General features: G+C 45.0%; 1 protein-coding gene across 2 annotated transcripts; it reads left to right on the top strand.

The window, feature by feature from the left end:
• Nucleotides 1-6: 6 nt before the first annotated feature.
• Nucleotides 7-27,626, top strand: CDC42 (cell division cycle 42). 2 transcript variants are annotated; one of them, XM_083876853.1, is made up of 6 exons: nucleotides 7-117; nucleotides 12,873-13,013; nucleotides 17,265-17,337; nucleotides 20,142-20,251; nucleotides 20,347-20,544; nucleotides 26,224-27,626. In XM_083876853.1, the coding sequence occupies exons 2-6, from the start codon at nucleotides 12,909-12,911 to the stop codon at nucleotides 26,311-26,313; spliced, it is 576 nt and encodes a 191-aa protein (XP_083732979.1). In that variant the 5' UTR covers nucleotides 7-117; nucleotides 12,873-12,908; the 3' UTR covers nucleotides 26,314-27,626. The 2 variants fall into 2 exon arrangements, with proteins under 2 accessions (XP_083732979.1, XP_083732980.1); XM_083876854.1 differs by lacking the exon at nucleotides 7-117 and adding an exon at nucleotides 1,343-1,450.
• Nucleotides 27,627-27,972: the final 346 nt, after the last annotated feature.

Raw genomic sequence — 27,972 nt, 5'->3', positions numbered from 1 at the left:
GCGCTGCAGGGACACGCCCCTCTCCGGCGCGCTGCGCGGTGACGTCAGTCGGCTGCCCCTGTGCCTGCGCGGAGGAGACCCCGCAGTGAGCTGCCAACGCCCGGCGGAGCGTCCGAGGTGAGAGCGGGGGGGGGGAGGGGGGCGGAGACGCCCCGGGACCCCCGGGCGGGCACCGGGACCCCCCGCGCCGCCCCGGCCCCGCTCCCCGCCCGGCCCCCGCCGGCACGGCCCCGCCCGGCACCGCGCTCCGAGCGCCCGCGGTGCGGGAGCCGCCCCGCCCGGCCTGCGGTGTGTGCGGGGCCTCCCGGCAGCCGCCCGCCGGGGGGAAGGGCGGCCTCTCCCCGCGGGTGCCGGCGGGCGCTGCCTGTGCGGGGTGTTGTGTCCGGACGGCGGGCATGGCCGCCGCTTCTCCTCCCCACCCTTCTCCTCCTTCCGGGCGGCGGGCCGGGCCCTCGGAGCGGCGCAGGAAACGTTCCCGCGGCCATGGCGGGGCCCCGTCCGGCCCAGCCCCGCCCTGCCCGGCCCGGTACCACCGGCTGTGCCCGGTACCGCCAGCTGTGCCCGGTACCACCGGCTGCGCCCGGTACCACCGGCTGTGCCCCGTACCACCGGCTGTGCCCCGTACCACCGGCTGTGCCCGGTACCGCCGGCTGTGCCCGAGGGGCTGCGGGCTGGGCTGGGCTGGGCTGGGCTGGGCTGGGCTGGGCCACGGGAGCCCTGAACCGCAGTGAGGTGCGGGTATTGGTGTGGGGTGAGCTCCAGCTGTGCTCCCTGCACAGGGAACGCTCAGTCGAGGGGTCGCAGACTGTTCTGGGCATTGGCCTCAGGAGCTGCAGGGCTGTAGGTTACCCAGAGCTGTCCCACAGCTCTCCTTACAGCCTGATGCCACCGAGGGTTGGTGTTGACATGTGACATTCTCCTTAGAAATCTCATAAAATGTATTTACTGCTGCAGCAGAACGCCTGTCTGTGGTTTAAAGGTCTGTTCTAGTGATCTGGAGTTCAGTTGTGTATCTGAGTAGAAAGAGCTTGCAGTTGGTGACAGCAGTAGGAGACAGTTGCAGAGCCAGGTAACTGTGGACATAAACAGCCAACATTGGACACCTGTGCTTGGCAGAGAAGGGTCAGGATTCCTGGTGTCTTTCCTGTGTGGGTGCTGTGAGCAGGCAGCAGAGCTCCCCTCTGGACAGCAACGAGAGGAAGACAAGCTCTGTGAGGAGGCCATGTTAGAGGCAACTGGCTGATCAGCAGTGCCTTGGTCTGGCCATCTGTGACTGTCTTTGTCTCATATTTATCTGTGCTCCTCTCCCAGGGAAGGAGGTGTGGGCTGTTCAAAGTATTGAGTTGCAGTGCCCCTAACAGTTTTTGGAAAGGGCATTTAAAACCTGGATCAAGCTCTTTGTATTGCTGGTTGACATAACTCAGTAAAGCATTACAGCTTCTCTTTTTTGGTAAGCAAATTATATTCAGTTGGCTGTATGTGGGGAAGCTGTTGTAAACTTCCCTTCTGCTGTAAACTTCTGCTTTGTAAACTCTTGTTTTCTGTCTAAGGTTTTGAGGAGGATAGTAGAGAAATGTATATTTGAGTCAGGTTTTAGGTGTGCATGTAAGGTTTGAATGAGAATATTGCTGACTGTAAAAATGGTTTGGTGTTTAAACTGTTCTCGTTTATGCTTCAGTAACAACAAAAAAAAGGATTTTTGAGTCTTGGCAAGGGATAGAAAATTACTGTGGTGCAAGATAAAACATGTTTTCACTTTGGTCACATATCCTAGGCAGAAATTTTAATCGCTAGATTTGCATACTTTGAACTTTGTTATTCATGACCTGCAACTGATGCTCTGAATTCATTAAGTGCTCTGCTTTAGGGTTGTTTGTTTACCTGAATCTGATGGTCGGGCTGGGGAGTTCATGATGGGTTTTTTTACTGTTTAAATAGAAAAACTGGAAGCTCTAGTGTGAAGTACCTAAAAGGGAGACTGTAGTTCTGCTAAAAACCAACAGAGAACAGAAATGGAGCCCCTGTGAAACTCCAGGGATTTCTGTCACAAGTGTGCACTGAGATTTCCTTGCTGTGAACTGTGTGTGAGGCTGAGGGAAAGTGCAGGATGGAACTGGCCACTAATCTTGATGTAAAGTTTCCTTTTGGTTAAAATGTAGCTTTAGTACTAAAATAAATCTCCAAGTCTTATGAGCACAGAAAGAGAGCTGGACCTTTCAGTTAAAGCCTTTTCAGTAGCTCTGTTGTTACCATGGTGGGTTGGTGTAGCTGGGCTCCAGCTCTGGAGGGTTTGGACAATAAACAAACACGCAGCTCTGCAGCTGAGGTGTGTGTAACGTGTTGTAGGGGAGGTGTGTGTAATCTCTTGATGCCCCTGTGAGTCCTCATGGCTTTTAAAAGTTGTCTGTGGGTTTGTGTGTTTTATCCTGCTCCTTCCTCTGCCTGCCCTTTGTGGTCAGCTGAGCTTTCCTGCTGTCCTTTGGCTCCATCATGAATTTATGATAAGAGTTTCTAGAGCAGGAGACAGTTAGGAGGAATTGTAGGGGGTGTAATTATCCTTTCCCTTTAGGAAAAGATTATTTCCTGAGGAAAGAATGACGTGTTTTTCATTTTAGAAGATGAAGGTGCTGTCAAATCAAATGGAAGTGAATTTGTTTTCTAGTGCTTCAGGTAGCAAGAAGCTCTTTTTAAACACTTAGTCTTCTTCCTTAGCTCCTTTCACTCCCATACATTAAATGTAGGTGAAAGCAGCCTGTTGTCAGTAGTTCATATATGACAAATAAAACAACTTGTTGACCAGATAAGCCTTTATGCAAAGTTTTAAAAGAAATTTAAGGTGTCTTTATATTTCTGCAGCTTGTCACCATTTAATTGTCTAACTTCCTCCAAACACTTTACACTTCATTATGGTTTTACACCGTACAAACTTAGGGTAAATCCATCAGGAAGGACTGCCATGAGGAATAGTGGATAAAGAAACCCTTTCTCCAGAGTTTCTACAAAGCCTGGCACTGGAGTTCTCCTCCCTGAGGGTGTCTGGGCACCCTGACACCGCTGCCTCTCACAGCCTGTGGTGTGTGTGTCAACACCTGAGGTGAGTGACACCAGTGCCATTGGGGCAGGGAATTCCCAGCGTCTGGTAGGGGATCCTTTAGGTTGTTTTTGGGTGGATGAACTGGGTTTGTTTACTTGGCTGTGCAGAAAACTGCAAACAGAGCAAGAAGCAATGTTTGTGTAATTATCTCTGTAAATCTTCCCATGGAGTTTCAGAGAACCACTCTGACTTAAAGAGATACAAAACTTCAAAATACTAATTGGCCTATTTTCAGTAGAGCAGCTGTTCTTTCCTTGAGATGTGTTGATTTTTCTTCCAAACAAGTGATATTTTATAAAAACAAAACAAAGAAAACAAAGCTTTTAGAAGCTGTTTTTCTGTTTAAGGCTCTTGTGCTGGCAATTCACCCCATTACTTTAGAGTGTTGTGGCATAATTCCTACCATGAGAGTCGATCCATGCTCTATTTTCTTATCTCATGAAAAACCAATACTTTTTAAATAAAGTAACATGGGGGTTTCCTTGGGGGCTTTGTCTGGAGAGGGTGTGCAGGTACTGGGGCATTCTTGCCAAGTTGTCCATGCCTGTGATCAGATTGTGTGGGATCAGCCTGTGTTCTCCAGCACAGACCAAACTCTGGCAGGTGAAGGTTTTCACCAAGGTGACTTTGGTGAAGGTTTTCACCAAATGTTGTTAGAGGAAGCCTCAGGCTGCTGTGGATTGGGTACAGACCCTGGGAGAGCTGCTGGGATTGCTGTTGCAGCAGTAGCTGAGGCTGCCAGAATTGTCTTGCTTTGGAACAAGCTGGTTTGAATTGCTCGGCTCTCTTCAGTTGAAGGATGCTGTGCTGTGTTTCTGGCCAATGATGAGTGTTCTGTTGGGGGAAATAATGACAAAAATGCTCCTGCAGCTTTGGATGCAAGTCAGGAAGGGCTCAGCCACTCCATGAGCTGGATGACTGTGTGCACCAGAGAGCAGCTGAGTGCAGAGGGGCTCGTGTGGGGCCTGGACCTGACAGCCTCAGTGTGTTTGAGCAGTTACCTCGAGTTCAGTGCTGAGTGTTGCTGAGTCTCCCGTGTCCTGGAGTGCTGTTACTTCTCTGTGAGCCTCTTGTGCATCTGCCAATGGCTGAGTAACTGCCAGCTGCTCAGCAGGCTCTTCTTGGTCCTGAGGAGAGAGAGGGCTGCTCATTTTGGGCCAGGCAAAGTGGGGTGGTTCCAGCTGCTCTGGTTCCTTCTGCTGCATCTCCCCTGCTGCTGTTGTGGTATTGGTGAGTCTTCAGCTACTTTATTTTGACAGCAATCCAGGATAGCTCAGTTGCTTTTGCAGTGTTTTTTTAAACCAAGCTTTATCTTTGGAGTCTGCAAACAGCGTGTTGATTCACAGCCTGAGCATTACCCCTGAACACAGCACATCTTCCCAGGAACTTTCTGGTTCTGTGGATGGAGCACCTGCAGCTGTCCTGTACTCTGCACATAACAGGAGTGAGCAGGATCTGCTGCAGTGTGCAAGGCAGGCTGCTTCTCATGGAGGAAAAACATGCCTCAAGATAAAGGCATTTTTGCCAGTGTCATTTCTACCACTGTTGAATGTAGCTGGCGGTGGGAAAATGGGGAGACCCATCAGGGCCATGTGGGCCTTGGTTGGATGCTGTGTCCAAATAAGAGTGTAGGTGCAGCTTGTGTTTTTAAATATTATCAGTATGCAACTAAGCTAGTGAAAATAGGGGTTTTTAGGGTAGGGTTCAAAATATTGAACAGGATTTTATTGCATAGTTGAGAACAGCCTCTTGTCGAGTATGCAAGTGAAGAGTAGTAAGATAAAATTAAAATGCCTTTGACAGAAAAGGACTTAATGTAACCCCACACACTTCTCAGTGCTTAATCTGGGGCAGGTTTTTCCAGTGCTGATGCTCCTTTTGACAGTGTAATCTTAACCAGAGTGATAATGGGAAAGTTGTCACTCTTTTTCTGTGCAGCTGGTGTTCAGGTGAAGGTGGTTGGTTGGAGCCTTGAAGTGGAGTTGTGGGCAATGCCTGTGGTAAAGCAGGTGTAGGCACAGCTGCACCACAGTGTAACTGGTGTGGCAGCAGAGCCTGCTGAGTCTCACACTGTCTAGCTGGTCAGCTTTCTGGTTTTGAATTTAGGGCTAAAATGGGACGACATGGTTTTTCCCTTCTTTTTTTGAAGTTGCAAAACTTGGAATGTGTGTTATGGTGCTGCTGGTAGTTTGGGATCAGGCAATTAAAATGGCCCTGCCCAACTGTCTTCACTTCCTGTCTTGTGCATGTATGTACCAGGTGATTTTGAGGAATCTTTAGAAAGACAGGCAAAGCTCTCAAATCTTACAGAATTAGAAAAATAAAAGCATTAAATGTAGAAAATATCAGTTGACCTCGAACAGTGGGATCTCTTCCAACTCAGCATATTCTGTTCTATGATAGCTCTATGATAGTTGCGTTTTGAGATCTTTTACTGCTTCTTTGACAATTCATAGTAACTTGTCCAGAAATGAGAACTCAAACCTGCAGAGGTGTTGGGATGTACAGGCTCTGTTGAGTGGCAGATCAAGGAGTGCTCGAGGACCTCAGACACCTGCCTTATCTCCCAACAGGGATTCCCATAATGATAGCAAACTTTGTGGGTTTCAAGAACAACAAGAGCCTATGAGCTGAATCAGGGCTGTCACAGTATTGATCCACTTCTGTTGGTGATGGTGATCCTGTGGCTCTTCCCACTGCATGTTTTTGTGTGCCTGCCCACAAATCTCTCATGCTGACATCCAACTCCAGGTGTGAGCAGGTGTGTGGGATGGAGCCCAGCATTATGCTCTGCTGTTGTTGGTCTCCTCAACCTCAGATAAAAACCCACCCACTGCACATCCAGGTCTTTACCTGAATTCTTTATCTTGACACAGCTTCTACGGAAACTGAACTTTTGTGGCTCTGTCTCATAATTAGACACACTTATAAAGTGAATATCAGCACTGGTTTTTGGAGACAGAATTTGTACTCTGCAGGGAGAACTGGTAGTATTTAAAGGATTGTGTCTGATCTGTTAGTGACAGTTAACCCCAAAACAATGCTTAAAGCAGGAGATCCTTTTCAAGATCCTGAACTGATGGAGTGCAAGATCATGTCTCGATTCCACCCCTTGTGCTTTTGCAGATTTTAACTTGGACTTCATGATTTGCCTTGCTCTAGAGGAGTGGATCTCCAGTGCTGTGCTGGTTTGTAGTTCAGCAGCCAGTTTAAGCCTCACCTAAGAAACTAAAAACCATAAGACCATAAGCTTGACTTGGAACCTCTGGGAACAAGTGTATTTGTGTATAGAGCTTAAGTGTCTGCAGCAGTCTAAGCTGTGGGCAGGATGGGCAGTTGGGCTTGGGCACCAGGTGGTTTAGAACCTAATATATTCTTTTACGTGTCATTTACCACCTTACTGGCATAGGAGTGGCTGATGTGTTTAGTTCTGGGGTGAGATCTTCATGAAGAAGATGATTCCCAGCAGTGGAAGGTGGGCTTTGGGCTGGAGGATTTTCATAGTGTCTGTAGATGGTTGCTGCACATGTGCAGAGGAGAATTCTGGCTGTGGTGATACTACTCTTAAGAACACTTTTGCCTTCTGTGCCAGTTATTTTTTCTGGAGTTCTTATTCCGAGAGTGGCTTCTGTTTGTGTTTTGCATCACAGGCTTGTGATTGTACGAAGAAGTCCAAGGTCTTCTCCCTTTGCAGTTGGCAGCTGAGCTCGTGTGGTCCCTTTGTTGGTGGCTTGGGATCAACAGTGTGTTGTGCATGGTGACCTTTGTCATGCAGTGTTTGTGATACAGGCACAGGGAGCCTCCTCCCTGTGGTGCTGGTCGGTGTCTCTGGTGAGGCAAATCAGGTTGCTGGGGTTGTAGCAGCTAGACCTGTCCTTGGTGCCCCTGTGGCTGGAGAGATTTGTCACTTTGGAAAGTAAAAGTGCTAGTTTGTAGTAGGGCTGGAAAAGGTGGCTGAGGGCAAGGACCTTGGGATGGATTGGATTAATTTGGGAAGAAATTATCAAGTACAAAGGAAGATTTCATTTAGAACTGTGTGGTTTTATAGGATATGAAATTAAAATACCATGGAAGGGCAAAAGTAGTTACCAGAGATCATGAGTAAAATCCTGTGAATATTGTTATTTTCAGTGTGGACCCCTGAGTGTTTTGAGTTGGATGAATAAACTGTTAACTGCAAAATTACATTGGATGGGAAAAAAAAATAAATCTTAGTTTTCAGAAATGGCTGTTTGTTTTCTTGGAATGCAGAGTGGGTACCAAACAGGATCTGGAAGCTGTGATGGACTAGTTAAGGTTCAACTCATAAGCCAATGTTGTATCCCAGAGAGCACCACAAATTGTTTCTTGGTCAGCAGGACCTTGCAGTGAGCCAAGTCCTAGTGATGAAATGGCAGCAGTTTCAGTCCTGCCTGACAGAGGAAGTGGTGCTGCTGCAGAGGCAGGAAGCGAGTGCAGGACATGCAGACAGATCTGACAGCACAGTTTCCTCTGGCTGGGAGAGTTCTACACATTTTAACCTGAAAACAAACTTCAATAGCTTAACAGTTAGAGGAATTTTAACAAGCTTGAAAGGCTTGTGGTTTCTCCTTCAGATTGCACAGCAAGAGTGGAGGTGAGATCATGCAGATTGTTAACTCTGAGTGTAGTAGGGAGCACTGATTGTGTACAAAACTATAAAATTCCACTTAATTCTCCAGTGAGTAGTGCACATAGGTACTGAACAGATTGCAGCTACTCTTATGTTACAGAAAGTTTGTGAAAACAGAGTGCTCCCATAATACTGCCATGTTTCCTGTGCTTGCCTTGCCTTTGGGATGTGAAAGTCAGACTGGCACAGGAGGTGCAGGTGTGTTTGGGATGGTGGGGCTTGTGCTTAGTCAGTGGAACCTGCCATAGGTACCGTGGATTTCTTCAGCCTCCTGTGGTCAGTCAGTGTCCTGGTGGCCTGTGTGACCAAAGGGCATCATTCCAGAATTTCCTTTGCACCAGGAAGGATTACTGAGCTCCAGAATGTCCCACTGCAAACCTCAGTTCCTTGTTTGTTGTATTACTCATGTCTCTGTTAACACTTTTGGAATTAATCCCAAATGCAGATCAGCTGTTTTCCACAAAAGTGTAATTGAGCTTTAAAGCAAAATTCTCTAAAATGGGCCTATGAATTTGACAGAGTTTACAAGGCTGTGTAATTCACAGTTTCCAGATCAGGACAGTGTTGAGTTCTGCTGTTGTGATCACATGTTAAGCAGGTTAAAATTCAGCAAATATTGCAAGTATCATTAGTTAACATGTACTTTACTGAATTGCTGAAGTTTTTGGTTACACTACAGAGAGGCTTGAGAAATGAAATCAGTGCAATGCTGGTTTTTTGTGGGTTTTTTTGTCATTTTTATTTATGTTCTTAAAAATTCCTCAGAACTTCTCAAGAGAACCAAGTCTTATTGACCTGCATTGCATTCCCAGTCTTTATCAGCTCTCCTGTCTGGGCTTGGCCAGATGGCTCACAATTACATGGCTCAAAATCCACTCACTGCACTCAGGCTGGGATGACTTCAGTGCTTTCCAGTCTGTTTCAATTCCCTCAGATATTTAAAACTGCTTGGAGTGCTCTCTCTGCTGGGTGTTGTACATACAGACTTCCTTTTATTAGGTGGTGATTTCTCAGGGGAAGCAAGCCCAAAGCCTCTGTAACTTCTTTGTTTTTATTTCCCTTGTTGTTGCACTCTGGGGATGAGTTATTCTTTGGTTAATCTCAAATTGGATTAAATTACTTTTAACCCACAAGTCAGTGAGGTATGTATCCTTAAAGTTATTCCTATGGAAGGGGAGATCCCGGGATAGTCAATCTAAGCTCCTTAGAAGTGAGTTTGTTTTCAGCTGTGATCTGTGGACTTGTTAGAAGTGCAAAACAGGAAGTAGCTCAACCAGCTAATCTAGAAAGCCAACTAATCCAAGGAAAATAATGTATTCAGCAACTCCACTTTGCCACTGCTAAGACTTTGGAGACCTATGCTGAACACACTTAATCTGTTTAAAACTTACACCATCTTATTTCAGTATTTAAACATAAAGTTATACATCCATTAAAAAAAGTGGGGGGATCTCTTCACCCAAGAGATGTGCTCAAATTTATTTTGTTCATTTTAGTGTGTACTCTTGAAGTGTCTAATTGTGGCAGGGGGAACCACAATTGAACTACTTGTGTGAGAGCAGCGCTACTTGCTTGTTTCATAGAGAACTTCCAGTGGTCCAGTTCTGTTGTTTAGATATGGTAAATGCTGTTAGTTTTGTGTTTTAGAAAGGAGGGGAAAAAACAACAACAACAGAAACCCAACAACAACAACAAAAAAACCAAACCAAAACAAAACAAAAAAACCCCCCAAAAAACCCAAAAACCCCCCCAAAAAACAAAAAAACCCAACCAACAAACAAACAAACAAAAAACCCAAACAAACAAACAAAAAAACACAACCCCCCAAAAAATAAAAATAGCCCTGCCTGGGCTTTTCCAGACCCCTGTTGTGCCATTCAGATTCTGCTTTAGACACCTGAGCAAGACTTTGGGTTATTTGCTCTCTGTTTTGTTCCCGCTGCCAGAAAACGGAAAGGATCAGGTCACCTGGTAGAAAAAGGTAGTTTGTGCTGCCTCACCCAGAGCAGTGGTGTGTGTGTGTGTGTTTGAGTCTCTGGTCTGCACCACAGCAATAGTTCACTTCAGGAGGGAATTGGAGGTGCGGAGGGAATGAGCAGTGCTCTTGCAGGCACTTTTGATTTGCTGTGCTGGTGTTCTGTGTGGCCAGGGCTGAGAGCTCACTGCAGGAGTGGGAGCTGTGGTGAGCTGTGTGTGTGTGCAGCTGCTGCTGTGTCAGCCCCAGTCTCTGCCCCGAGCCCTTGCCAGAGAACAGCAGTTTCTCTCCCAGGGCCAGCCTGGGGACTTGGCTGTGCCCACGGACAGGGAGGAAACAAAGGCTTGCAGCACACTCTGTGACCAGAGACACTTTCTAGTGCTGTGGCTTGCTTGGTGCTCCCTGGAGTAAGGAGCTTTAAAGAGTAATACTGAACCCATGGTTTTTTCTTTTTACAAAGGTGTATGTGAGTTTTTCTCAATATACAAAACTTGGGTTTGTAGAGTCATGGATTGGTCTGTTGCAGTGAGCACAGGGAGTGCTTCAGAGCCAGGATTTTATCTAGGGTGCTTTCTGGGCTCTGGAGAGGTGGTCTGAAGCAGATGTGTAAGCTGCAAATTACAGGTAAACAAGGAAATGCAAATAATTGGGGAAGCAGGAAGAAGAGGGAGGTAGAACAGGAAGAGAGGATTACAGCATGGAGGAGTTCTGGTCTCCCCAGGGCAGAGCTGAGTGGAAAGAGTGTTTCTCTAAAGGGTTGGCTGTAAGTGCTGTTACGTGTGAGGGATGTTCCTCCACTCCTGCCAGCCCTGGGGGGAGCAGGAGCTCCAGGGACTGGCTGGGCACTGTAACAAATTCGAGTGGAAATTGCAAAAACATATGAGAAGTGGCTGGGAAACCCAGTGTGGAGATTTGTTTTGCACTTCATTTACTGACTGAGAGGAATTCCTGGAGGCAGCAGCTTACCTGCACTGAGCAGTGGCACAGCTGAATGCTTTGGGCTTTGCCCAGACCAAAAGGCAGATGGTAGAGTTGTCTTGCCCGTGTGAGTGGGGCATTACTGGTGACTGGGGTTAGCTGGAATGCCCTTGGATTCCTTTGCTCTGCCTGAGTTTTGGTGTGTTTTCCTCTTGAAATCACCTTAATGAGTGGCTCATCCCTTTGCACCTTTGCAAACTCTGAGCATGAAGACTTTCTCAACATGGGCCTGAGCTGTGCTGTTCCACTGTCTGCTTTCTGTCTGATTGCCTTTTTTTTTTTCGTCTGAACTGGGACTTTCTGTGGGGTCAGTCAATGCTGACACCATGGTAAGGCAGACCTGTGGCAGCACTTTGCAACTGAGGCAATATTGAATAATAGTAGTTGGATATGAACAATTGAACTGAACTGAACACAGAAGGTGTCTTTTGAAATGTAAATAGTTGCTTTGTCCTTCTGAGTAAGTATGTGTTTGCTTTGGGGCCAAATTGCAGAGCTTTTTGTTGTATTAATGAAGGGGCTGTTGATAGGTCTGCACAGTGCATCCTGCTGGATGTCTGCTGGGAAACTGAGATCTGCAGAAATCAATAGATTCCGTTGATATTGAAATGGGGCACCAGGTAGAGGACTGGTGGCAACACCTGGTGCTTACACACATCATTCATTGTCTCCGTTCTTGCTGAAAGAAGATTTATGGATCAGGATGGCAGTGTGAGTGCCTGGTGTACCAGGTGCTGCCTGATGGATTGTTCTGAGAATCTTTGCTGCCATTTCCTAAAACTGCTTGTGGTTTTGTCCGAGTCTTGTGGGAATGGTGATGACTAGTATTCCCTTACAAATACTGTTCTTAGGAAATTTTGAGGATGTTTATTATGAAGGTAGCTGTCTTTCTTGAGATGTTAGAGCATCCCTGCAGTATTTGAAGAAGAGCTGGGGGTGGTATGTTTCTTTTGAGTCCCTTGCAGTTTCCTTTCCTTGCAGGCACGATGGTGTGATACACAGTATTGAATCGTGTTGCTGGCTGTGACTAAAGCCTCAAAAATCTGGATTTGCACTGTACTTTATTTGCATTACTGGAAGAAATGAATTCCCCAGGAAGTGACCAAATGGAGGTCAGGAGTTCAGGAGGGATTGATTTGGATTTTAAATGCCGTTACCCAGACCTGAGAGCCATGGCAGCATCCTTGCTTGGCTAAAGCTGTGCTGTTCCTATGATGGCAAATTTGCTGCTTGTTACACCCCCTACCCCCCATCAGGACTTTACAAAGACTGCAGCAAGTCTCTCCTGCTGTAAATGAAAGTATTTTGGATGACGTTGTGCTGACAAGTCAGTGAGAGCTCAGCCACTAATTTCCTGGGGTCAGGATTTCACACATCTCTGTGAAGGTGTGACCAGAGGCCTGGTGCATCTCTAATTAAAGTAATACACAAATGAGGGACAGCTGTGCAACATTGGAGTCAGCCAGCAAGTGTTTGGAGGAGACCTTGGTGGTGCATACTGATTTAGTTCATGTACTAAAGTTTTGCTTTGAGACAATGTTGAAGTAGCTGGGTTCATTTGGATCTTGTGGTGTCTGAAGAGTAATCCCCTTGGGATCCGAGTGCTCTGCTGAGCTCTCAGTGCTGTTAACACTTCACAGTGGGGATTAAAGTGTGTATTAACTAGCAATTTCAACCAGAAAATGGTAAAACGCTGCTTGGGTCTTAAAAAAGGCAAGGAAAAAAGAAAATAATCAAGTTTATTTCTGTCTGTACATGTTCATTGTTATTCCATGAACACTGCTGGTGTGCCTCATGCTGAGCTGCTCTGCAGAGGGAGCTCCCTGGGAGGCAGGTGTGTTCCTGAGCAGCTCTCAAGAGCAGAGCTTACACTCCCAGCTTTCAGTGCATTGGAGGCCAGATGCTTCCATGCATAAAAAGTCGAGTCTGGAAAAGCCCAAAGATGTTTTTCCCCACCTCTAGGTAACTAGGCAGAATTTCTTTCACTTATGAATGTGAGCAGCTTTATGTGTGTAATAGAGGGAAAGGATCTACCAGCTCATTTAGGAATGTCAAGTTTTCATATATAACATGTGCTGTTAGTGGTTTGGGCTCTAGTCAGAGGTGATGAGCATGGCTGTCTAATGCATATGGGAAATATCTAAATATATGTATCTCTTTTTTTTTTCTTCCAGGTTCTCTTGGAGCTGATATCCTAGTAGATTTCAGCTATGCAGACGATCAAGTGTGTAGTAGTGGGCGATGGTGCTGTTGGTAAAACCTGTCTCTTAATTTCTTATACAACAAATAAATTCCCATCGGAATATGTACCAACGGTAAGTGTGGGAATGGCTCCAGTTGTTCTTTGGGCACGATGGGGTGGGGCAGCATGAGTTCCCTTTGGAAATAACCTTCATGACTTGCATCCTTAGTCTGTGTCCTTACAGACTGCTTTTTTCCTGGAGACTGACCAATAGAGCATGGAGGAATGACAATCAGTCTGATACTCTTCCATATCACTTGTTAGTGCTGCTCACTTCACCTGTGTCTGGTCAGTTCTTGCTACTTGACTGCTGTGCAGAATATACATTTTCTTAGTAGATGGACTTTGTGGGTGAGATAAGCAGTGTGAACAACTGCAGAGCAAGCAGTAGGAGCACCTGCTCTCTCAGTTGTGCTCTCACTTACTTCTTCGTCTTTGTTTTTAGGAAAGGCAGTGTTTCATGTCGCTAGAATAGTCAGTGACTACAGTTAACATTTTCTGAGGCTCATTTTTCTTTTGCAACTCTGAAAGATCCAGAGGTGTAATAACCTGTGGATGGTGGCTGGTCAACTTCAGCTGAGTATGAGGAGTGTTTGGATGCAGTTGCATTCTTTTGTACTTCAAATGTATGCATAGTCCTTAACTACGTTGAAGTGACCTTTTTGAGTTTAAAGGCTGTTTTCTGACACAGTGAATCCCTTGACTTATCCAAATTTCAAGCTGGGAGCAGTTTGGCTGCCTGTGAGGCGTGTGAACAGTCTTCCGGTTAGAAAAGTGCTTTTCTGCTTAATATTACATATGCAAGATCAGTGTACTGCCACTGAGGTGGGTCAGTTTTTAGTGAAGTTGCTGCAAGAAACTGACAGCTGGATGCTCTTTTTACTGATTTTCTCTGTTATGGACCTGAAAAGGCTATATTCTATTAATATAAAAGTTGAAGAGTTTATCTGTGTTTCCCAAACAAATTTGGACCTGGAAATGCATTACAGAGAACATCTGCCAGTGAAAGGGTTGGTAATATTTTCTGTGTTACAAAGTAACTCAGAAGACCAGGTAGCTCTGCCTGCTAGCTCTTTTGGAATAGGACTTTATGAAAATGTCCTCTCTTTGTGGGAAAGAAGTTGCAGTAAACATCATCACATCTTTTTGAGATTCTGGATAGCACAACAAAGCCAATATTTTTCAACTTGCCAGATATGAGGTTTCTCCTGGGTAGGACAGACTTCCACAAAATAAAAATATTTGACTTTAGCTGTAGATCAGGAGCTAAAGGTGAAAGGGCCTCCAAACCTTGTGGTTTTCAGGGTAAATGCAGTGGCCACTGTCGGGAACTTGTGGATTGGTGCAGAAGTGGCATTTGAAACTGTTTTGCCATTTGAAAATTTTAAGGTGTCAGATATTGTGATGTGATGCTTGTAGGGCAGCCACATTCTGTGCTGGACCTGTGAAAGGCTGCTTGTCTTATTTAAGCAATTCTCTATAGTCAAGGCAAAATGAAACTGATCAGTGAGTTCAGCTGTGAGTGTTTCTATATTTATCCCTTACGGGAAGTGATTAAGTTGAAAAATGTTATAATCTTAAAATGTTTGCTTTGAAAGCCTTCAAGTTTGTCTTCTGTCCTGCACACAGTAGTACTGGCTGTAAATCCCTGCTAGCAAGGAATGTGGAAAACCTGCTAAAAAATGAGTTGCCAGTGAAGTGTTTTCAAGGTGTGCTAAGGCTTCTTTACAGTGCCTTTTAAATCTGTCTCATGTTTCCAAAATGTTATTTACCTCTGAATTTCATGACTCGAGGAACTTGCTGTTCTGGAGATACCAGATGCCCATTCCTAATTCTGAACAAGCTAGAGGCATGTTTCAGACACTGGAAACTGGTACATAACTGGTATGTAACCTCTGATATTCCAGCTAATGCTTCTAGAATAAATGGACAGAGAAATAGAACAGATACTGCTGTTCTTGTGCAGTGGTCTGGCCACAGTATGGATGGAGAGCACTCAATTTCAGACCAATAGATAGTTCTGTTCAGTTGGCTCTGTGTTTTGCAATCCTTTCAGTTCATGGAGGGTATTTCCCAGTGGAAGATGGGTTTCATGGTGGTACTGCACATGGTTTGTTACCTGTGTGTTTTTGATGTTGTCTCCATTCTCAAAAATCAAGGCAGTGAGGGGCTTGTCTTTGGAAAGGCACTGGCAATGTTTGGGTTGTGACGGCTCAAGTGTGAGTCCTGTCCCATGAGAGCTCATGCCAACTGCTGCAAAGGGCTGTCTGGCATTGACAGGAACTGAAACTCCTTTGGGCTCTGGTTTTTAGCCATTTTGGCACAACTGAGGATGAAATCATCTGTGAATTGTGCTGTGAGACTACAGTTGCCTGGTTTCTGTGAAGGCCAGCCTCATAACCCTGGCCTTGTTAGGGCTCTACCCCGAACATTTCAATAGAAGCTGTACCTTGACAAACATATTGAAATTTAAAAACCCCATTTTGCAGATAGGGAGCTTTGAAAACAAAAAGAGATGAGAAAGGAGACATACTAATTGCCCTGAAAGGGCAGCCAGAGGTTGTACCTGAACAAAAATGTGGGGGGATTTTGCTGGGGGATTGAGCTGCTGACCATCTTCTGACACGTTGAAGAGCAAATGCTCTGACCTTCATCGTTCTGGTTCCTTGTTCTGCTCCTAGGAACAGAGGAGTCCTCATCCTGATCTGTCTTTTGAGGTCTTGAAACAGTATAGTCATGGCACATTGAATGTGCCCTGTGAAATACTTTCCATCCTCCCTCAGCCTCAAGGTGTGATTTAGAGCTGGACATTTTCTGGAGTGTTCAGTAAGGCGAACCCAGGACAATGTGTGATGGATTGGGCTGCAGGTCATGGGGATGAGTGGTGAAGTCTCTTGCAGTGTTTTAAAATCTTGAATGTGCTAATTCAAAATAGTGTGAGAAGTGGAATTCTGCTTCTGGATGATGTTCTGGGGATATGCAGTGTGCAGTGGCCATGGCTGCTTTCTCAGTCATTGTAATTTGTGAAAAGTTGAAAAAATAAGGGTAGTGTCAGGTCTGTCTTTAACCAGGGCAGTCAGGTGGGAAGGAGGCATCTGAACTCTGGGGAGCGCAGCTTTGAAGTTCAGTCTCACTACCCTTACCTCAAATTTTGTTAGGTTTTTTTTTTTTTTTTTCAAGGACCTAAACTCTTACTGTATGAACAACAGATGCATGTGACTGCTTATTTTCCATAATAAAATGTGGAAAATAAGCAGTCCTCCCTGCTCGCTTTCATGAGAAGCCTTTGAGGTGGCTGCTGACCTCTTTCCTGTTGGGGTTTACTTCAGCTGTGAGAGCTGCTCAGGCTGCAGTTCTGTGAGGAACCAGAACTTCCCCATCATCATTCAGAGATCCTGACTGGCCCCAAGTGACCATGCAGCAACTGACAGGGACAGGTGGTGGGTTTTGGGTTTTTTGCAGTGGGAAGGATCTTTTATCAAAGGTAGTTTCTTCAGCACTGTCTGTTGTGGTTCTGAAGACAACGTGGTTATTGGAATGAGGGATGCTGACCTCAGACAGTGCTCTGCTGAGTGGGTGGGTGTTGGAGGGCAGATTTTGGGTAGGCCCTTGTGCTCAGTTGTGCTGTAAACCACTTACTGGGTGAGACACGGGGTAGTGTTGGTTTTAATCTGTGCAATGTCCTGGAGGGCAGTACTTTGTGCCAGGTGCTGTTCCAGAGGCAATAGAACTTGGTATCTGGAGCCACACTCTCCTTTTAAATTGCATTTGACACAGACTGATTTTTACCAGGTACTGCTTCCTTCAAAGATGGAGGATAAACCAGTCTTGAAAGGATGGACTCTATAACAGAGTTCCCTAGATATTTAGGAATATGGACTTGGAGGATTTGGGTCCTGTGAGATGCAGCCCCATCACTGTGTGCCCTTGAGGGGCAGGGCTGACATTATCCATTCTCTCCTTGTGGAGATGTGTCTGCTGTGTCTCACTAAAGTTGAAGTTTGGCATTTCTTTGGCAACATGGGAAACCACCTTGCAGTAACAGACACTGTTGTAGGTGTTTTGCTGAATGGTTTTAATCATGTGTTACTCAGTGGTGCACCTCATATGCCTTTGCTTTAGTGTGTCATGGAAACAGCTGGAGTACCCCTATTCCATATGGAATTGTTTTGTTAATGGTATTAGTAGTAAGGCTGATGGTTCTGTTTTCCTGTAGGGGTGTCTCTTGTTCAAATCAGAGGTCCTCTGGCAAGGTGAGTAGGATGATGGTTTGAGAAATGGCTAATTCATGTCTCCTTTAAATATGTGCCTCTTTTCTTGCCAGGTTTTTGATAACTATGCTGTAACAGTGATGATTGGAGGAGAGCCTTACACCCTTGGCCTCTTTGATACTGCAGGTGAGGAACCTGTGTCATTGTACTTGACCAGGATTTACCTGAGGTGATGTTGAACATGAAGCTATACAATGGGGGGCTTTTTGTTGAGATTTTTTTTTTAATAGAAGGGGAAAATGTCTCTTCGTTTTGTCAAGACAGAATGGCTTATATTACAACCTCTTAAATGTGTGTACATATCTGCATCCTTAATGTGGATGAAGTCAGGGTGTGGATTTCATAAGCCCTCTGACTGTGTGCTTTTAAGAATTAAAAATATGCTGGCCTCTTGTTTAAGCTGCATCTCAGTTTTAGGCTGGAGAAATGTGCAGTGGTGAAACAGCTAAACATTGCTTTGTGTCCGTGAAAAGTTACCAAGAAAGGGTAGAAACTGGTTCAGCTGCTGGATACCCAGTCCCTACTGCCTAATAATACTGAAGTGATGTGGCAGCAACTGGTATTGTAAACTCTTCACAAGAGCCCTTCTAGAGAGCTTAGTTCATAAACTTTGATCTAAAATTGTCTGATATAATTTAATCTGTTTTCAGCTGTATTCTTGCATGCATCGTTAATGTCTAATTTGATGGTGAAACAATCTTAGGTTTCCATTTAAACCTAAGTTTAAATTTATAGTTGTTAAAGAAACTTTCCTGTTTGGCCATCCAGTCACACTTCCCCACCTGAGCTGAGACTGAAGCCTGTTCATAGCAGCAGCTCCAGTGACCCCGTGGGGCCTCACCAGATTCTCAGTGTGCACTTCACAGTCAGACAAGGTCTCCTTACTGCCTCTGCCCCAGGTTTCCCATAGGTGTCTCAGACATCCAGATCCTTCAAATTTAATTGTGGTGCAAAAACCAAAATAACAGTTTGAGCTAGTGCCTCTGGGAAGAGACCCTGAACAAAGCAAACCAGGAGCTTTTATATCCCTCACAGTGTGTTTGAGAGTCTGGGGGCTTCCAGCTGAGTCCTTGGCTCCTGCTGTATCTCTGGATGTCCATTAGCTGCCTGTGCCATGTCCCCAGGCCCTTTGTGGTGCAGAGGGTCAGTACCAGCTCCCCTGGGGCTCATGGCCTCACTTAGCTCTCCATGTTCTCCTCCCAAATGTAATTTATATTCCCATTATTGTAAGTTCCCTAGTTCATGGATAAGGAGTTAGGTGGAAAAGAGAGACTCCTTCCTGACACATGTAGTGTGGTCTGCTCTAGGGATCTTGGTGGGCCTGTGCAGTTGTAGCATTGCACAGTCCCTGTGTGAGGAGCTGTGTTGGGTCCTTCTCTGCCTGTTTTCCAGCTGAGGGGTCAGACCTCTGAGAAGTGTTGTGTGTAGTTACACACATTCATCTATTATCTACATGAGCAGTGATCCAGCTAGTAATTTTGAGAAGTTACCAAATGAGGTAACATTTAATGCATGTAGGGGACTGTGTGCACTTGTGAGTGTGAAAGCTTTCTTTCCAGAGCTGGACTGCTGAGGGGAAGGTATTTGTTCTTAATGGTTGCCTGGTTTTTCTAAATAGCAGCCAGCACAGGTGACAAAATTTAGCAATGGATGAAATCCCTGTTGGTAGTTTTCAGATTAAAACCCAAGTCTTTGTTTTGAGCTTGTACTTGAAAGACAGACTTTGGAAGTAGTCTGTTATTTCAACAAGATATTTTAGATTTAGATTAGATGCTAGGAAGAAATTCTTCCCTGTGAGGGTGGTGAGGCCTGGCACAGGGTGCCCAGAGAAGCTGTGGCTGCCCCATCCCTGGAAGTGTCCAAGGCCAGCTTGGCCAGGGCTTGGAGCAGCCTGACATATTGGAAGGTGTCTCTGCCTGTGGCAGGGGATTGAAATAAGATGAGCTTCAATGTTCTTTCCTCCTCAAACCATTCTGAGACTATGATTCTGGTCAGTGCTTACTCCCCTGGGTCTAGCCAAGCACAGGGGACAAAATGAGCTGTCTAGATTTCCATCTTGAGGCTGTGTAGGTCTTCTCCCCTGAGGTGTCCCAGCTGTTGTGTTGGCTCCTTCAAGATCTTGCAGGTAGGTCTTTGTCCTGTATAGTGAATGGGACAGCATTAGTTGGAATCTGAGACATTTTAAACAAGTGTTTTGGATTTGGTTGCCAATAAGTGCAGCAGCTTCAGTGCCAAATTGGCTTTCTGAAAGCAACGCTCTTGAATTGGGCAGGAGGAGGTTTAAGAATGAGATTGGACAGAGTCAGGCTGGCGGATCAGTGCTAATGGTACCTTATAGGGACTCCAAGGGAAGAGGCTTCTTCCACAACACAGCCCATGCTGGGATTTTGGGTTTAGGGGAATGGTGCTGAGTGGCCTGGTCACAGTCAATGCCTGGAGACACTTCACTGAGTGCTCACAGCGTAAGTCAGAATGTTCTTGTGAAAAAACCTATGTTTTTCTCCCCTCCAAAGAGAAGAGGTTTGTTTTTTTTTTTTTTGCAGAGCAATGAAATTTGATGGCATAATACTTGTAATGAGTGGACTAGGTGCAGAGGACCTCATCTATAACTGGATCCATGTTCTGCAAGTTTCCTTTATAATTGAAGCGAGTATTACACAGTCTGAGGGTGTTTGATCTCAAAATGTATTGAAGAGTTCCCGGCTTTCCTGTGACTTTCAGCAGCTCACTGTTACGTAGCAACTGAATGGATTCTGGATTTGAAACATAGATTTTTCAAATGTTTGTGTTCACCATATGCTTGGCTCTTTGCTTAGGAGTTAGGATTAATCACAACAATGTTATTGTGATGAAATGTGCATTCTGACTCCCTGTAGAGGGCGGGATTTTATTGTCTGGGTCTAATACAGTGTCAATTTCCTCCTCTCTAGGTCAGGAAGACTATGATAGATTACGACCCCTCAGCTATCCACAGACAGACGTATTTCTGGTCTGTTTTTCAGTGGTCTCTCCTTCTTCATTTGAAAATGTGAAAGAAAAGGTTGGTAGAACTCTGCTTGAAAATGGAGCTGCTGAAGTATGTCAGGAGTTACCTTAGGTGATTGGTAACAAATGCTGTGTCTCTTCTGTCTTTAGTGGGTACCTGAAATTACTCACCACTGTCCAAAGACTCCTTTTCTGCTTGTTGGGACCCAGATTGATTTAAGAGATGATCCCTCAACAATTGAGAAACTTGCCAAGAACAAGCAGAAGCCCATAACTCCAGAGACTGCTGAAAAGCTGGCCCGGGATCTGAAGGCTGTAAAATACGTGGAATGCTCTGCACTTACGCAGGTAAGGGTTGGTCTTTGACCATTTTTGCTTGCTTTTATTCCATACTTTTTTCAGTTCCAGGGAAAAACAGCTCGATGTGGATGTGAAGGGGTGTAAGCTCTGCTTCTGCTATTTACATTGTAGCTTTCTCTTTGTCCTGTTGTTCTAAGGCACAGAGAGTTGGCACTGGTACAAAGAAAATCAGCCTGTGTGGATTAGGCCTAGTGTAGAGGGGTGATGGAGGAGGATGTGCTTGCTGTGTTTGCTTCTGTGCTGGAGAAAAATAACTGTTGAAACTTAGAAGTTGTTTTACATTATGGATAGTAATTGGATTGGGACACAGAGTGCACCTCACTGCTGAAACAACCAAGCAAAGGGAAAAAAAGCCTCTTATTAAAATAATGCTGATACTTTTAAGACCGGAAACGTTCATAGTTGAGAGCTGCCTTCTCTTCCTGTGCAGCTGGTAGTGAGCTGTTTCCTGTGTTCTTCCTTCAGATAGAAGTTCTGTTGAAACAGAAAATAACAGTTAAATAGTTCTTGACAGTTCTTACATCATGTTTGTAACTTGGGAATGAGTCAACAGCCAACTAAAGTAGCTGATTTGAGAGCCAAGAAACTCAAATATCTTTTCCCTTTCAGTCAGGAATAGTAGAGTGGGAGCTGTTTTCTGGCTAGCTGACCTGTTGCCTTGACTTTGGATGCTCTGGGAACTTAATCCTAGGTTCTCACTCTTGCAGAATTGACTATAATTCTTTTAACAACTTCCTCAATGCTGGTCTGTAAACATTTGTTCCTCTCTGATGTGCATGGAACCAGAGGTGCACAGTATCAAGCCCCTCACTCTTTCCAGTTATGTTGTGCATTCATCTCCTTGAGCACAAAACTTTATTACTGAACTTCACAAAGCCTTAAGTTCTACTTATCCTGCCCCTTCTGCCCAGATTGCATGTTGACTCTTCCATTTAAAATCCTCGGGCTTTTTTTATAATAAAGATTCTCCTGGGTGTCTCCTGTGAAGGAAATGGCTTTGCTGGAGTTATGCAGGACACTGGCACTGGAGGGGGTGTGGTGAGGCATGCTGCTGTTCATCCTGGGAATTTCTGATCAAAAAGTGATCTTGGCCAGGCTTCCTCACTGCCCACAGGCGAGCTGAGGGCTATTGGTGCTCGAGCTGTAATTTTCTTGGATCTGTCAGCCCCAAAACACCATTTTAGATGGTGTCTGGCACAGCCTGAATGCTGTGAACCTGCCAGGGCCTTTGTCCTGTATTGCTCCCTGAGACCCTTTCCTGTGTAGCTTTGGATTTGCTTTGGACTTGAGCTTTGGTCTGCTCAGATTGCATGGAATCACTTAGAATTACCAGAGAAAGAGTTGATATGACAAAAAATGTCAGTGTTTATCCGTTTTTTCTATTTCCAGATAGACTAATCTGTATCTGTTGCAGTGAACAGCTTTATGCACTTGGAAGCTCAGCCTGAATTTTCTTCCAGAGCATTAGTGCTTGTATACCAGGTGATGATGATTTTAGCAGTCAGGAGTGACCTGGGAGGAGGGTTCAGAAGCCTTCTCACCTGGACAACCAGTCAGTTTGCATCTGCTCCATTCTTCTCCTTTCATTTGTTGTTGACTCACAAAACACCTTTTTTTCTGGTCTGTCATCAGTAGCTGGTGAACAGCAGTGTAGCTGATCTGGGGAGGATTGTGTGGAGCTCCTGCAGTGATCTCACTGAACACAGAAGCCAGCTGCTTCCCTGGCCAGGAGGGTGGTTTTCCTACCTGCAAGGCAATGCTGGATTAGCTGATTTCAGCTGAAGTGAGACTCAGCTTGGTGTTCAGTCTCTCTTTGCCTTGGATGCTCTGTGTGCAGTTCACCTCAGCAGTCCAGGGTGGTTTTTTTCTTCCCAACTAATTTACAGATTACTTTGACACCACAGTAGCAAATACTCATAGAATCATGGAGCTGGCTAATTTTTTTGTGCTGTGTGAGTCGTGAGAGGCTGAGTTCCTGAGTTTTTTCTGTAAATACAGAGTATCTTATCTGCAAGTTTGGATGACTGCTCTATTGGAGAGCCAGTTCTTTCCTCAGGTTGTGGAATCCCTTTTTGTGCTGAAGGCATTTTCAGTGTCCATCTTCAACTTTTCCCTACAAAATAGGACCCAATGCCACTGTGACAAGTGAGTAAGGCTTTGCTGCTAGGAAAGGGTGACTGACAGATTGCAACTACAGTAATTGTTACTTCTGTTACTCTTGAGTGCAAATGTCTGGACTTTCTGAAGCCCAATCCTGGTACCTAACACCAGAGAGAATGCTGAATTTGGTTTATTTTCCCTCCTGATGGTGGGTTGCCAGTTTTGACACAGATTTATAAAGTGCCTTAAGCTGGCACAGAAGGAGTAAAGGGAGCCTGATCTCAGCCTGTTCTCAGTGTAACAAAAAAGTCATGGTTTTAACAGGCCTGTGTGCCTGTGGTATTGAACACAGTTTCTTCCCTTCATGTTGTTACTCTTAGTCATCCAGGCTTTTAAACTTGGTCCATTTTCACAAAAGTTTTGTCCCAGTCCTTTTTTTTTCATCCTCTGCCCTTTTTTGCTAGGTCCTTCAAAACAAATCCCAAATTCTGCACTCCTGAACAAATTTCTCCCAGGCTATATGAAAATAAGAGGAGTCCCCGAATAGCAGAATTTAAATTGTTTAATTGTCAAGAAAATTGTTTTCTTGACTCTTGCCCTGCCTGGGTTGTTAATCCGTCTAACAATACATAATTGATTTTATGCTGCAGCCTTATTCCCACAGAGAAAGGAAATCCAATTACTATTTAGACTTCAGAGGCATTATTTATCTGAAGTCTTCAGCTCTTTTGTGAGCCTGAGTTGCAACTCACTTAAAGAAAAAAATTGCTGGGGAGGATGTACAGAATGCACAGAAGGTACATTGTAGTTTCCTTAAACTACTGTTCTTTCAAGTATAATCTTGTATGTAATGTGAGGGCCTTAAATGCTTCCAGATGGCACTGCCTTAGAGGTCTCCCATGTATGTGCTTCAGTAAAACAAGATTAAAGACCTTCTAAAAGGGATATATCCAGTATAACCTGTAAGGGAGAAACCAGTTACATTTCAATTACATTAAAGGAAGTCTTAAGTTTTGCACAGACTGCAGTTGTTTACAGGATGTGATTGAAGCTTTTCTGTTTGCCTTCAGCTGTCACAAAGCAGTTCTCCTGAGTTTTTGGAAGGGTGCACTCATGACAGTAGATTTAGGCGAGTCCAGTTAGCCTAAAGTGAGCCAGGTTTCACTTCTGGTGTGGTTGTACCTCGGCAGGGCTGGGTAGGAGCGGGGACGCCCCGCACTGTTCCCGTTGTGCTGGCAGTGAGTGCAGAGCCTGCTCCCTGTAACCCCTGCAGAGTCCTGCAGCCCTCCGACTGCTTGTCTGCTCCTGGATCCCACTTGTTGCACTCCTAACGCTGTTCTGTCTTTCTGTGGTTACACTTGCTTTGGCAACTGAACTGAATAACTGAAATGCACCATTTCCGTGCTGGCTCCCAGTGTCAGGGTAGCACTGGTAAGGTATTGCATCACTTGTAAAGACTGAGAGTTAGTGACTGCAAGTGATGATGCTTACCAGGGTGGTCCTGCTTCCATCCCAGATTGTGTGTTCCCAGCCATTTGGAGACCTTCAGTTATTCAGGGGCTGAATTCACAAAGCAGAGGAGTTTTTTGGAGTCTTTGTTCTGGGCCCTTGTCACCTGGGGAGTTGGGAGCAGTAGTCTGTGCATCCGAGGTGTTCGCTATCCACAGTGGGTGGTGACAAAAGGTTTAACTGACCTTTTGGGCCCCTGTGGTGGGGCAAGCTGCTGTATACTTGATTTATTCCCCTGTAAACTCCCTCAATGTACATACAGCAGTGGAGTGGAAACCATCACCCTTTGTGTGGCCCTGCCCCCATATTCTTGCTGTGTTTGTGCCTCTGCCCTTCTGAGTGTTGATTTTGTCCCACTCAGCCTGTGACATGTTCTGTCTGTGTCTGTCATTGACTTCTGGGTCATCTAAATGAGATTCTCTCCTGGGATCTACTTTGTTTTATTGCAAAGTAAATCTGTTTACTGCATCTGTGAATTCAGCCTGCTCCTGAATGCTCTTTGTATCTGCTTGTTTTTCTCTAATCCTCTAACCTGGCTGCTGTTTTTTCTCCTCCCCTCTGTCTTGTAGAGAGGTCTGAAGAATGTGTTTGATGAGGCTATCCTAGCTGCCCTCGAGCCTCCGGAAACTCAGCCCAAAAGGAAGTGCTGTATATTCTAAACTTTCTTCTTCCCCTCTTGCTGCTGCTTCCTCTGTCCCACTACTGTAGAAACCTGGTTAAAAATGAATCAAACCACCTTGATTGAAAGCTGTTGTGCCTCCTTGCCATCTTAGAGCAACCTCTGTATTAGCTCTTGGACTGAAAACAGTACTTGAGATCTTTAGTAAAACATTGTGACTGTGGAACATGAACTGGACTCGCTTAACTCCCTGCTGCTTGGGTTGCCAGGTGTGGCTAGCTTTATAATTCAGGCTGTTGGGGGAAAGGATTTGGTTACATCGTTATTTAAAGAACGACCAAAAAAAAATAATAAATAAGAGATGATGTTTGATCTTCCTGAATCCAACTGGAAGAAACAATGCGTGTGTTTTCCATTTCTACTTGTGAATCTTAACTGTATTTGCATGACAAAAGTACCTGAACTGGTGATCTGCAAATGAAACTGTAACGTGAAGGGTTTTCTGGTTCTCCTGTGTGCAGTGAGATGTTTTCTGTTGCTGTTGCTTTGGCTGTCTGTGCTATAGTGGAGTATCTGTCAGTCCTTGGGGGGAAGGAAATATTGATGTACTTGCTACTGCTTTATGAACTGTTAAAATTCTTGCTTTCACTAACATGGTAGAGCTCTTCATTTCAATAATAGATCCATAAAGCCTGTTACTGTAAGATGTAAAGCTGCTGCTTACTGTCGTGCTTCTGATTTTTATTGTTTTAAGGAAAAAACATCGATTGTAGCTTGTCTTTAAATTTTGAAATTAAAAATTGCAGTTGTTTGTATAAATGACTGATGAAGCTTTATTCAAGTTGCATTTCCTGGCTCCAGTTTAATCCTTAACAGAGTGTATGGTACCCCTCTGTACTCCTCCCTTGACCTTTCTGTTAAAAGCTTGACTTTTCTGTTACCATGGAGCTTCTGGGCTCTGCCTGGCTGCTTCTAACCCTGGGGTGTTTGGGGCTGGATGCCCGACCTGAGCATGTCCTGGACCAGGGTATCATTGCATGCTTGCCTTGTCTCCTCCACTGACACACGGGTGTGTGTTGTCCCCAGGGTTGAGCTCTTCCATTGAATGCAGCACTTTCTCCTTTGTCATTAGCATGTGAAATACGTGAGTAGCCAGTTACTCAGAAAAGTTGCCTTAAGGAAATCACTTTGGTGCTCATGTTTTGCTGCTTGTGAACTACACTGGTCTGGTCTCTGAGGATCGGTTCTCTTGTTCTGAAAATGAGACGCTGTGCTCAGAATCTGCTGAGAGCAGCGGTATGGAGCCTCTCTGGGCTTTGGGGATGGCAAATCTCCACAGTGTCCTCAGAGGGCTGTGGCTGCCACTTGTCTTTCTGGGGTTTTGTTTGTGTGAAAACTCAAAAATGAGAGTGCCCCTTTCTCTGTTTGCCCCTTTTCAGAAAGGCCTAAAGAATGTATTTGACGAGGCGATATTGGCTGCCCTGGAGCCCCCGGAGCCGAAGAAGACTCGCAGGTGTGTGCTGCTATGAACGTCCCTCCTCAGCCCCTTCTGCAAAGCTGGTGTTTGATGTCATACTAAAAGCAATGTTAAAATCAAACTAAAGATACAAATTTTAAAATTTGTTTTTTGCAATAATGACAAATGCCCTGCACTCCCATCTCCCCCACACGATCCCTGTGTGAGATGAGAATGTTAGTGTTTATTCCCCAGTGCCCCCCTCAATTCAGTTAAACTAGTTAATTTTGAGTAATTATGTATTACCAGAAGACACTGATCATTACTAGTTTTTTATTTTGTTTATTGTTTCTAATTTTTTTTGTTTAACATCAAGGCATGCTCGATGACTTTCTCTGTAACAGACTAATTTTAGGCTGCTTAACTGAAGTCTTGCCCCTTACGCTGGTGTGGCAAGACTTGGTTCTGGTTTCTAGACCTTGTAGGGCTGTTCTGCAGCCAGCAGCCTGGGTATGAGCAGACTTTAGTCAGGAAAGCATAATTTCCCAAGCTGGTGCTCCTTTAAGAAGGATTGCAAAAAATACATCTTCTCTGAAGTTGCCTTGTATCTTTTCCCCCTGGCTTTTTAACTGTGCAGGTCATAAATTTATACCCCATCCTCTTAAGTTATGAAGCCTTAGGAACAGGAGAATGGTTTTTCTCTGGATGCACCATCAGACTTGAAACTAACTTTGCCAGTCTCTTCCTTAATCTTTGCCATCATAATCTCTTGGCTCATGTTGAAGAAGTAACTGTGCGTTTGGAAACACGCCTAGCTGGGTCAGTTAGGTTTTAATGAATTTACCTTCTGCCAATCCTTAATTATTAAAGAGAGGCTTACAGTGACCTGCACATACACTGATGCTTGGACACCCTGAAGGGACCTGGGATGTGCTATAGTGGGGTTTGGAGCTGGCTCTGATGGTGCATCTCTTGCTGGATGGTTTGGCATCCTTTGAGGAGGGGTGGAAAGACAGACCTGTGTCAGTTGAAAGGAAGTGCAGAGAGGGGCTTCTGGTGTTTGCTGTGACACCATACCGGGACCACTTGAGGGAACCCCTTTTTCTGCATTTTGCTCGTGAGTGACCGTGAACCCGTAAGAGGGCCTCCAACCCCCGAGGATCATGTGCAGTGTCTCTACAAAGACCATCTGCAGTATCATAAGGATTTTACCAAAAATATATTTTGGATTGCAAATTCAAAAATGTTAAGACTTAGGGAATCTTCTCCATCTTCCAAAATTTCAATTTCTTGTAGACTCATTAGTGTTGAACCAATGCTTTTTCATGTCTAAGTTCTTTGTATATGCATTCTTTTCAGATGTATTAAAGTATCTTCACAAGCCTGCCTGAGGGTAGTTATTTCCTTTGCTTTTCTCCTGAGTGTGAAGGACTTGTAAATATGGTTTTTATCCCTTGTGAGTCCCCCTCTCCTCCCTGTGAGTCTTTCCTTCCTTGGGTCTTTCCTTAATGTTTAATCCATGTCAGTCTGCTTCTGGCCTCAGTCCTGTCAAAATTGCTCTGATCTTTGACGCAACATCTTTGCTGTCAGACCCCTATGAAGACAGGGTTCTTAATGAAATAAATACTCAGTGTACCTGCTCCCAAACAGTAAAAGTTGGGTTTTGGGGTTTATTTGGCTCCTGCACCTCTTTTGTCAAGAAGTTTCCTGTTGTTCCCTGCTCATGGGTGGA

The sequence above is a fragment of the Zosterops lateralis genome, assembly GCF_965231275.1.
Source record: "Zosterops lateralis genome assembly, chromosome: 22".
NCBI classification, from domain to species: Eukaryota; Metazoa; Chordata; class Aves; order Passeriformes; family Zosteropidae; genus Zosterops; species Zosterops lateralis.
This window is presented reverse-complemented; position numbering and strand designations above follow the sequence as displayed.